General features: G+C 35.2%; 2 protein-coding genes across 4 annotated transcripts; both read left to right on the forward strand.

The window, feature by feature from the left end:
* Window positions 1–491: 491 nt before the first annotated feature.
* LOC8265244 lies at window positions 492–9704 on the forward strand. Of its 3 annotated transcripts, none has more exons than XM_048370814.1 (5): window positions 492–945; window positions 1020–1215; window positions 1289–1375; window positions 3435–3617; window positions 9566–9704. In XM_048370814.1, the coding sequence occupies exons 1-4, from the start codon at window positions 728–730 to the stop codon at window positions 3585–3587; spliced, it is 654 nt and encodes a 217-aa protein (XP_048226771.1). In that variant the 5' UTR covers window positions 492–727; the 3' UTR covers window positions 3588–3617; window positions 9566–9704. The 3 variants fall into 3 exon arrangements, with proteins under 3 accessions (XP_048226771.1, XP_002510042.1, XP_048226770.1); XM_002509996.4 differs by lacking the exon at window positions 9566–9704 and adding an exon at window positions 5634–5729; XM_048370813.1 differs by lacking the exon at window positions 9566–9704 and adding an exon at window positions 5651–5729.
* Window positions 6357–10112, forward strand: LOC8265243 (amino acid transporter AVT6A). Its single transcript, XM_025156879.2, has 5 exons — window positions 6357–6795; window positions 6890–7042; window positions 7187–7390; window positions 8076–8541; window positions 9566–10112. Exons 1-5 carry the CDS (start codon window positions 6387–6389, stop codon window positions 9702–9704), a joined length of 1371 nt encoding a protein of 456 aa, XP_025012647.1. The 5' UTR covers window positions 6357–6386; the 3' UTR covers window positions 9705–10112.
* The last annotated feature ends 1214 nt before the right edge of the window (window positions 10113–11326 follow it).

Below are 11326 nucleotides of genomic sequence, written 5' to 3' on the forward strand. Positions count from 1 at the left end.
CCATATAACTTTATTTAACAAAGCTTTCCATATTAACTTGGTTTAATATATTAAAATATCAAACCGAATTAAATGTAATATAAATATACTATTTGGCGTTGGAGGGATTATAAATCTTTTAAATAAAAAATATTATACATTTTAATTTTCTTATATATTGATATCTTACTGTCTAATATAACTTTCATTATTAAAATTACTTTATACATTTTACCATTAAATTAATTATCAAAATACTTTTAAGAATATTATTATATTTTTAATAGAATTAAAAATATATTAATATAGTTAGCAACATGCTACATCCTTTAATAAATAATTTTTTTATTTAAATAATATATTAAATTATAAAAATTATAAAAATATTAATTTATAAATAATAAAGATATTAAGAAAATTACATAATACAGTTTTTATGGAGAGAAAAGTTATAATTCTGTCAGTCCAAAAATATAAAACCACATGTCACTTTTCTTTTCCTTTTTTAATACTTTGTAAAATTTAATCTCTCAAGTCTCACCGTCGGTCGACTTCAATGGAGCACTTGACGAGTTTGACTCGGCTGGTTGGAATCTATAATTTCAAAACTGAAAGAAGTTGGTCTGTAATAGAGCAAAACCCAGGTCCACAATTTAAAAGGGCCTAGAAGTAGAAGACCACCTGTCCAGTCCACCAGCACATAGAAATCACAAAAACTCCGGTAGCGGGAAGCGAGACATAAAGCGAAATGGATTTTCGGAGCTCCGATATCAGTCTATGGAAAGAGGCGCTTGCTGATTATCCGGCGCGAATTGAATCTCTGAAAAAATCAAACCTCATTTCTCTGGACGAATTTTACAGAATCCAACTCCCCTCTCTCATTCAAAAACGAAACCCTAATCCATACATAACTACACCAGAACTCTCCAAGCTTATGCAGTGGAAACTTTCCCGTGGTAAATGGAGGTAACCACTGTCTTACTCTTTGTTTATAGCTTCTATAATGCGCGATTAATTGGTGAATTTATAAACGTGTATAGGCCTCGCTTGCTTGACTACGTGTCGTCCTTAGACGAGGAGATAGTGAAATCTGCTTCTCAGAAAGCATTTCAATCACTTCCTGATGTCTCGAAAGCTGTAACTGAACTTACGGTTTTGAAAGGCGTCGGTCCAGCCACTGCCTCTGCTGTTTTGGCTGCTTACGCGCCTGATGTTGCTCCATTCATGTCTGATGAGGTATAAATTTTATTTCTTTTGTTTCCATTTGAGAGGTTAGTTATTAATCTAATTGATCGAAAGATGGTGATAGGCTATGGAGGCAGCTCTTGGTAGCTCCAAAGATTACACGCTGAAGCAGTATCTATCATTCGTGGATAAATTACAAACTAAAGCTAAGGTTTGCTTTTCATCGCACTAAAATTTTATTATAATTTTCGTATATTACTTTAATTCATTTTTTGTCACTATTTCGCAATTTGTGCGATTTAAGGATTTATAAGGAACATCAGATATCGACATTTATTATCATATTTCACTACGCTCCAACTCTGCTTAATTACATCGTATTAATCTGGTTTTCCGGGGAAATTATTTTGGCTGAGAAATCTTGAGATGGTCCCTAGAAAAAGCTGCTTTCATTACGTGCTGCTGGGGGGACCTATGTTTTGTGCTTGTTGATAATTCATTTTGATTCTGGCCAATGGGTCATCTTGGATCTTGCAAGGTTTTTCTTCTTACCATTTGAAAGCTGAAATTTTTGGCAATATTCTGTATTAATTTAAGCTTTTTAAGATGCTTATTCTGATATGGTGATAATCATTTTTTACTCATACTTGTAATTTCTCATTGTGGCTGTTTTGTGGGAAATTATGCAAATAATGTCACAATCATTGCACTCATATGATCTGTTTGTACATTTTATTTCATATGATAATGATAAGACCCGTAATTTCCCAACTGAAATTGTCCGTTAGTGGCTTTTACTAATGAATAATCTTTCTTTCCTTTTTTCTTTCTAAGAAAAAACTAAGCTCCTTGGATAGGCTGCTTGTGTTTGGATATGAATATTTCAAAGATGGTCAACCTATACTACATCTTCTCTTAAAAGTGATTCTACTGGTTTCTTTTTATCTCTTTTAAAAGTAAAGTGAAACTGTGCTGAGATAGTAGATAATTTTCTGATATTCTTTGGACCATGTCATATACTGGATCTTGGTGGTGTCAAATTTACATCTATCACTGGACTCTACAAATCAAATGAAATTCTTCTTGAATTTAGATAATGATCAATTGCCAATAAAGGAAAATATGAGTTAGTAAAAGTGAAGCTCTGACTTGTATAAGTTCAAATATAGGTTTGTCAGTCGGTTTTCCTCAGGATATCGACCTGGCCACTTCTTTCAATTGTGTATATTTGCTTGGTGTGCACTGTTGTTAGAGTTATGTTGTCGCCTATCTTCACATTCAAAATAGTCAGCCACACATTTTACCTTCGAACGAAACACTCCGCTGGGGCTAATTAATGAATGAAGTGGCTTTATTAATTTATACAGTTGTAGGTTGGATGTTGAACATACAGGGAATACTACTCAATTGAAGATTGTAAATAGATATACATTGTTTCAGTTAACAAAAGAATATATAGGAGTAAGTGGGGCTTTACTAAATTAGGAAGTTGTGCTACTGAAATAAGGGGTGTTATTCTGATGGGTTAGTTGATCAACATTTGTTCAATTGTTACCTTGTTTGTTCCTGTCCTTTTAACTGATACAAGACAATATGAGGAGAATAATCAGCTGTTTATAAGGGATCAACAAAGATGTTGATAACTTTTTCGATGGGTTCATTGAATTTTCTTGTTTGGCTAAATCAGAAGTTATTTAGGAAGGTTTAATTATATACACTTTTAATAAGCTAGAATGTCTTTACGGGATGCTATCTTGCAAATGAATGTGATGGAACCAGGTCACTATGCTGAAGCGCAATTTTGTGGGAATTGGAGAATAATTCACATGCCTAATAGCTTAATACTTTGATATCTTTTCTGCTCTGATTGTTAAGTTGGGAGGTTTATCCCTCACGATTTTGAAACTTGCATGTGAGGTAACTTTTGTGGATTAATTAAAGCTTGATGGGTGGAAATGCATAATGTACATCCATTGAAACAATAAAAACATTCTGATATACTTTCTTTTTTATAGCGCCGCTTTCATTAAAGATGTGGGGAATGATGACTGATCCGTAGATTGACTTCTTAACTTGCTAGTTTGCCATATTGAACAATCATGTCTTTCCAATTAGCGGAAAGAAATAAAATTTAGAATGTTTAAATTATGAGTTTAGGATGTATATATTCTTTTGGTGTGTTTCTCGATTGCTTGTTTATAAAGTAAACAGTATAAGCATTGGAAGTTCCGCACACTATGTTGGCATGATATCTGTTGAAAATTATTCAGGAATTAAGTTCAAATGAGGACTCCTTCACACCATCAGATGTAGAAACGGCGTTGTGGAGTTATGCGGTGCGGGCCAAATCGTTAGCTTCAAAAGAAGATCTAGACTCAAAAACTGCTACACGCAGAGACACCAAGAGAAAGAGAAAACGTTGACGTAGTCTTTTTTGGCTGGCTCCTATATTTGTAAGTTTTAGTCTTTAAATTCTCGATGTTTACAAAACTTATTTTTCAGCTCTTGAAAGGGACCCTTCTTTGCAATCGCTAGTAATCTATACTCTACCTGGATTCAATCATATCATGCAGGGTATAAATAATTGGCTTAATGCGTAGCTTCACCAATGATATTTTTCAACTATTATTTAACGGCTTAAAGGTCAATTTGCTCCCCAAACTGGGAGGCGATAGGCAATTAACTTAAATTTTTTTGGGTTTTTTACTCCCATAATTTATCCACTCTGATCAATTAGCCCCAAATCTTGCAAAATACAAGAGAGTGTAATACACACTCAATGAAAGCAAGTGGCAAGCTCAAAAATATTACAAAATATAATATATTTTTGTGTACATGTACTTATCTTTTCCCTCCCTCTCTCCTTCTACCTCTCCCCCTTCGTTTTTCTTGTTCATCTTTTCTTTATCCTTCTCTCTCCTTCATTCTCCTCTTTTTCCTTCTCTTCTTCTGTTTTTCTTTTAACAAACCCGATCCTATATAAAGTAGTCCAGATCTTTCTTTCCTTCATTTTCTCCTTTTCCGTTCTTTTTAACAAACCAAATTTAAAGTTCGAAATAAAGTAAATTTCTTAAACTTATAGTATAAATTAGTTATTTGTCATCAAATCCGAAACTTAAAATTTTAAATAAAGTAATTATACTGCTTAGATTTTTTCCATAGAAAAGAACTTTCTTAATTAGTTAGTTAAGGATGACAACTTCATCATATAAATTTTTAAATGCATGACGTGTTAGTTTTATATGTAAAAATACACATTTCAATTTTACTATACTCAAGTGAAGATTCATCAACAGTTGGCTGCTAAATTAGTTGGGTGGCTCTTGGATTGTAATGGATAACATTAGTATTTATTTTTAAAATGCATTTTTTTTCATATGATGGAATTTGAATCGGTGCATGTTTTACATGAATATAGAGTTTATTTTTAAGTATTTTTGCTTTCTTTACAAAGAAGGAAAAGAAAAGTGAACTTCTGTTCTTTCTTTTTTTTTTAAATCTGATATACCAGGGAAATGAAAAAAGAAAAGAAAGAAAAGAAAATTATTTATAATATTGTATATAATTTCAGAAATACCTTGCTAATTTTTTTTTTCAATGCATTAGTTTCTCAGGCTTTTAATTCTGTGAAAAGTATGGGCGAATTAGCCAAATTGGACAAGTTATGGAGTAATTAGACCAAAAAGTTAATTTCTTGTCCATTGCTTACTACCTCCAAATTCAGGGGATAAATTGGCCTTTAAGCCATTATTTAACTTTTGATAACTTCCAATTTCTATTTTTAATCTCTTTCACTCTTATACATGTATTTGTATATTTTATTCTTTTATCGTGCCAGTATGGACAAAGTATACAAATACGTATTTAGGGGTGAAAAAGATTAAGAAAAAAACAAAGTTGGGAAGTATATAAAATAATAGTTAAAGTGTTCAACATAAACTATGCCAACCTGGTAATGAAGTAACGTTAGGGCTTTTTTACCTAAATTCCTTGCATTGGACTTGTCAGTTTAGACGCTCTTTAGAGTAGCGCTGCCTTCTTTATTGCATTGATGTAAGGGCCCAAACCCCATCTCTCAAAATTTAGTTTTAATTGCTCTTCCCAACTTAAAAAGATACTAGTCTCTTTATTTCCTTTTTAGCCCATCTTAAATTTTATTTCATTTTCTATTATCAGTTTAATACTAAGTGATCTTTAAAAATATCTTTCATCATGTAATATTCTTCACATTTCACACTTTGAAATTGTAATTGTTACAGAAATTTAACAAGGATATTTTAAAGATAATACTATGACATTAATTAAAAATTGATTACGTTTTTTATCTGTGTATAAATTGAAAGTTGACTATTATTTTGGGAGGGAGAGTAAAATTAGCTATATAGTAATCTTAAAAGTCAGATTTTTCTTTTTTAGATTAGTCTCCTTTTATTGAAGTCTTGCCTTATCTTGGCTTCTCGAAACGGCAGATGTTCTGGATTTTCAGGAGTACTGTAGAAGTTGGAGCATATCTGGATCGTCTGTTAGGTAATGGTGACGAAGTGGTATCGTGGTCCAATTTTCAGGTAACCACGCTTTGCTACTTTAGCAAGTTAAATTGACTGGTCCTGGGCTGAGCTAAAGTAATTGGGTTTTGTTTCAGCTTCCCCCTACTGAGGCATGCATAAATTATGGGCCCGTCCTTCTGCATGCAAAACTGAAGGAAAACTACAAACATCCTTTTCCCAAGTGTCCCTCTAATTCTCTCTGACAGACACGACCTCCATTTGTTTTGTTATTTTTGTCTTTTGTTTTCATTTTGTAGAAAACAAGAAAGAAACATGAAGAATGAAAAATGAAACTCCAACCGTTAATCACCAGACTCCAACTATACATGTATTATAGAGAGAACAAAAATAAAAACGAAAAACCGAGGTGGTGGGCGTCCCGTGTGGATTCGCTTTCCTTGTATTATCAGTCTCAAATAGCAACGGTCGCTAAGTTTTACGCTCCTTGTAATATACAACGGCCTGAAACTTAAACTTCGACCCCAGCAAGAGACACTTCAAAGTGCCATTTCTCCACGTGTAGACACCTGAATGGATGAATGTATCCACGTAGATTCCCGCGTGAAAGGGAGACCAGAACAATAGGCCACCTCTTTAACACACGACGCGACATAAAAGCTTCCGCTTCTTACAGGTCACGAAACTTCTCTTTCCAACTGTAACAACAACACGAAGATGACCGTTGTATCCTTATCTAGCGAGCGAAAATTCCGGCGGAGTCCTAGGAATCCTCTTCTACCACAAAAGCACGACGACTACGAACCTCTCGAGGTCGGCTTCAATGGCGCATCCTTCTCCGGTGCCGTATTTAACCTGTCCACCACCATCGTCGGCGCCGGAATCATGGCCCTTCCGGCCACCGTGAAACAATTAGGTCTGATACCAGGACTGATGATGATTATTTTAGGAGCCATGCTAACAGAATCGTCAGTTGACATGATCTTAAGATTCAGTAAAGCCGCTAAATCCACTACGTACTCCGGCGTCGTTTCAGATGCGTTTGGAGGGGGCGGACGTACTCTCCTTCAACTCGGCATTATTGTTAACAACCTTGGCATGCTCATTGTCTACATGATCATCATTGGTACTAACATTGTTCCTCGTTTTAACTTTTTAGCCGTTTGATTTATTATCAAAGAACCACTTATGTTTCTATCTTCATTGTGTACGAGGGTCAGGTGATGTTTTAGCGGGTACTTGGTCAGATGGAGTCCGTCATTCGGGTGTTATGGAAGAATGGTTCGGTCGGCATTGGTGGACTTCACGGTCCTTCTTGCTGCTTCTTACTACCCTTCTTGTTTTTGCTCCTCTTATTTCTTTCAAGCGCGTTGGTAAGCTTTATTTGTGCATTTCTTTTTGTCTAATGATTCATTATAGGCTTTGTGATATATGTTCAGTGATATGTGTCTTCTTTAAAGCATCAGTTATAAGAAATGGTTAATAATTTATGTCTTCGTTCTTCTTGGTGGTCTTAGATTCATTGAGGTACACATCAGCGTTGTCTGTGGGGCTTGCTATTGTATTTGTGGCAATCACTGCGGGAGTGGTAGCTATAAAATTAATGGAAGGAGGTATTGGAATGCCACGTTTGATGCCCGAACTCAACAATCAGGCATCTTTTTGGAAGCTATTTACAACTGTACCAATTTTAGTCACTGCTTATATATGCCACCACAATGGTAAGTTATGGAATCTTGACCGTGTTTTATTTTTGGTTTATCACATAACCCTTAAGCAGCTCTTGACATTTGGGTTTCAAGTCCTAAAAATTATCAACCAATTATACGTAAACATATAGCTTTGTCTGTCTCTTCAGCTTCAATTCATTAACCTTGTTAGGTTTCATCAGTTGCCTCAAAAGTGCTTTACTTGAAGTTGGGGAGTGTTGCATATACGTCCGGAGGGAGGGGAATTTATTTGGTTTGGGGCGAACATAAATTTGGCATTTTCTGTTTTGAAAAGTTTGGGTGCCACTCGTTGCATAAATTATATAATCTAAGTTGAATTGTACCATGACCGATCACTATTGATAAAGAAGAATCTTTCTAAATCACTTCGGGTCAGTGGGGCCTTCAAGCATCCAAAATGTGTTGGGACAAAAATATTATTCATCTATTTGGTTTTAGAAGTTGAATGTGCATGTCAAGTTTAAGCCACCAGAAGGTCCTGCAGATGACCATTCCTCTTTTTTTTTTTTTCAAAATCAGATGACCATTCCTCTTATGCATCATAGATATGCCACATAATATTATTGGTTACAAGAAAACCTGAGGTGAGAAGATACCCAATATGGACACACTTTCTGGACATGATTGCTCACTCCACTAACTCTTTGGTTATTTTCTTGTCAAATGCATTTTGCAGTTCACCCTATAGAGAATGAGCTCAGAGACACTGCCCAAATGAAGTCGATAGTGCGGACATCCCTCACATTATGCTCATCTGTCTATGTTGCTACCAGCTTATTTGGAATTCTTCTTTTTGGTGATCAAACACTAGATGACGTACTTGCCAATTTTGATGGTGATCTTGGAATTCCATATAGCTCACTGCTTGACGATGTGGTTAGGATTAGCTATGGTGTCCACCTTATGCTTGTCTTCCCAATAGTTTTTTTCTCTCTACGACTCAACCTAGACTGTCTTCTCTTTCCATATGCTATTCCCATTGCATATGACAACAGAAGATTCTTCTCACTAACTGCAGCTCTCATGGGATTTATATTTGTGGGAGCCAACTTTGTGCCTGACATCTGGGATGCATTTCAATTTACTGGAGCCACTGCCACTGTCTCTGTAGGTTTTATTTTTCCTGCAGCCATCGCTCTCAAGTAAGCAATTACAAACTAATTTTTGACATCAAAACCAGCAAGGGTGAGAATCATTAAAATAGTTGCCTAGGAAATTGAGGCCTACTGGCCTCCGGTTTTTATTAACGTTTTTCAGGCATTCTTTCATTATTTAGTTGGTAGACCTCAACTACGTTAATAGACCATCAGAAGGTAGAAGGATATTGAGCAGTGGACCTAGCTTTAATTTGAAGAAGTAATGTGCCTTTGTGAAGAAATAATAATAATCTGCTAATCCTTCTTTCTGGTATAAGCAGTTGTTAGTGACAAGAATTTATTAGATCTTTTTCTTAGTATGAGAATTTTTCACTGCCAAAACCAGAGTAGATCATAAAATTATCATGTCTACGGCCGGGATATATCAGATAGAATTATCATGTCTATGGCCTGGATGTATCGAATAGAATTATCACATCTCTGGCCTGGAAGTATCAAATAGAATTATCACGTCTGTCGCTTGGATGTATCAGTTAGAATTATCACGTCTATGGCCTGGATGTATTATGTAGAATTGTCTTGTCTATCGTCAGGATGTCTTAGATGGAACACGAACGTGGGTGGAGCAATCTATGGAAGTGAATGTGGCTTATTTCATCACAAAAAAGGCACAAACTAAATCTTGAAACAATACAAGACTTAGTTGGTCAATGAGCCAAATAATTTGTAGAGCCATACTTCATGCTATGCAGCCATGCTAAAATAGTTATAACAAAGCTTTGTCTTATACTTTTGTGTGTCAGCTCTACGGAAAGCAGGCTGCCTAAGTGATTTTAGCTTGCACAAATCTAAAACATTTAGCCATTATGCATTTTTTTCCCGAGATAGAAATGCATTACATAAATCAAATAAATTAAAGATGTGTTCCTCGGCAGTTGTCTTTTGCCAATACTTCCATGCAACTAAAATAAATGCATGCAAATATTCACTGCCAGCTCAAACTTGAGCAATCTTTCTTCCGTAGGCTTATCATATTAATCAGATCTTATCCTCTGCTATTGCTTTCTAGGGATACACATTGTATTGCAACAAAGAGTGACAGGCTAAAATCATGGGTGATGATATCATTGGCTGTCTCATCAAGCACGGTGGCCATCTGTAGTGATATTTATAGCATTTTCAACTTTGACAGTGGTGTTGGAAGCTGACATGAGAGTGAGGATGGTAATTGGTCATTCAAACAAAATCCTAATCAATTGTTATCTACCAGGTGAGCAAGGCCAATCATAGTAACTAAATTACTGAAAGAGCTCCTGCACCAGCTCCTCGTTTGATTGCTAGTCAACAGCAGTGTTAAGTTTCATGGTTCTCCACTTCTCAGGAGACGAGCAAGGCTCTCTCTCTCTGCACTGCTGCAAATTTGGCGATTTTTTATATTTATTTGAGAACCGCTAATGGTTGCTCCTTTTAGCTGGATGGCTTATACTAGTTTGACGTTTTTGTAGACTGAAAATGATTTTTTTTTCTTTTCCACTTGCTCTAGAGTCAAATTAAGAAAACTGTTTGGGTCTGCTGCTTGTGATTTGTGAATAAATTAGACGGTGATTCATCATGTAGGGTAGAGTGCATTACTCATGGTACGCAAGGTTAATGTTCAATCTCGGGCACACCTTCCCCGTCATCAAAACCTTCCTAATTGCCAAAACAAGTCGGATGTCTGAGGATGTGTCGATTAGGCTAGAAGTTGGTCTTAAACTGGAGGAACGGTGTTCTGGTCTGATCTGGGCTGGTTTAGGTTAGGCATTAGGTCGGATTTGTTGGCTCGCAACACAATAAAGCATCTAGCTAGTATGAATATGCCCCCTATGATTGAGACCAAAGTCTTTGATTCTGTTTCAGCAACTCAAGTTCTGTTTGGGCATACACTGCCTCATCCTTTTCTTATTAACTTGGATAGATATTTAGGCTCTTTCCTTTCACCCTGTGTTTGGGGAGTAACTTTACAGAGTGAAGAAAATAAAGAGGGAAAGTAAGTCCCGTTTATCTTATTTATTTTGATTCCCCTTACTTGGATAGTTAAAAAATAAATGAAGGAACGTGTTTTTTCTTTTTATTTTTGCTCTGTTTAACTTTCTTTCTTATTTTCCTTTCAAAATGAGGAGAAACTATAGAACGGAAAATAATGGTTATTTCTTCTTCTTCTCTTTTTCTTTCTCAAACATATAAAAAAGGCTGGCTTTCTTTTTCTTCTTAATTTTCCTCAGTCCAAATAAAGAATGAATTAGTTGTCACGATCAAGTTCCTGAACCAGTATGGTCAAACGAAAAGTTTATGTGAACTTATGCTTTATATCTAGTGCAGGCTGGCAAACGGCAGGTGTAAACTTATCCCTTCTCCCCTTTACTAAATATCTTTAAAAAAGACGGTCATAAACTTGTCTTATATACCCGATAATAATAACGATAAGAATAATAACAATAATAATTCTCACGAAAGAGTTACTAATAATAATAATGGTAAAATTGCTGCACATTGAAGACCTCAAGTGTCAAAGAGCACTAGTACTTGGGAGGTGAAGGTTTTTAGTTTCGAGTTTCTGGCTGTGTATTAGGTGAAAGGAGATGTGTAATCTCTAGTCCATTAAATTTTTTATTAAAAAAAAAGTTTATTTTATATTGAGACTAAAAATATGACTATCTTTCACTGTGTAATGCACAATTTATTGGATTTTTTATAAATAAATTTAAAAAACTGTTGGTAAAAAAATATTTTGTTATAGTGAGTCTTTTCAATTAATGTGTTTTTACGACTAAGTTTTTTAAGGCGAAAT

This window comes from Ricinus communis, chromosome 2, assembly GCF_019578655.1.
Source record: "Ricinus communis isolate WT05 ecotype wild-type chromosome 2, ASM1957865v1, whole genome shotgun sequence".
NCBI lineage: Eukaryota > Viridiplantae > Streptophyta > Magnoliopsida > Malpighiales > Euphorbiaceae > Ricinus > Ricinus communis.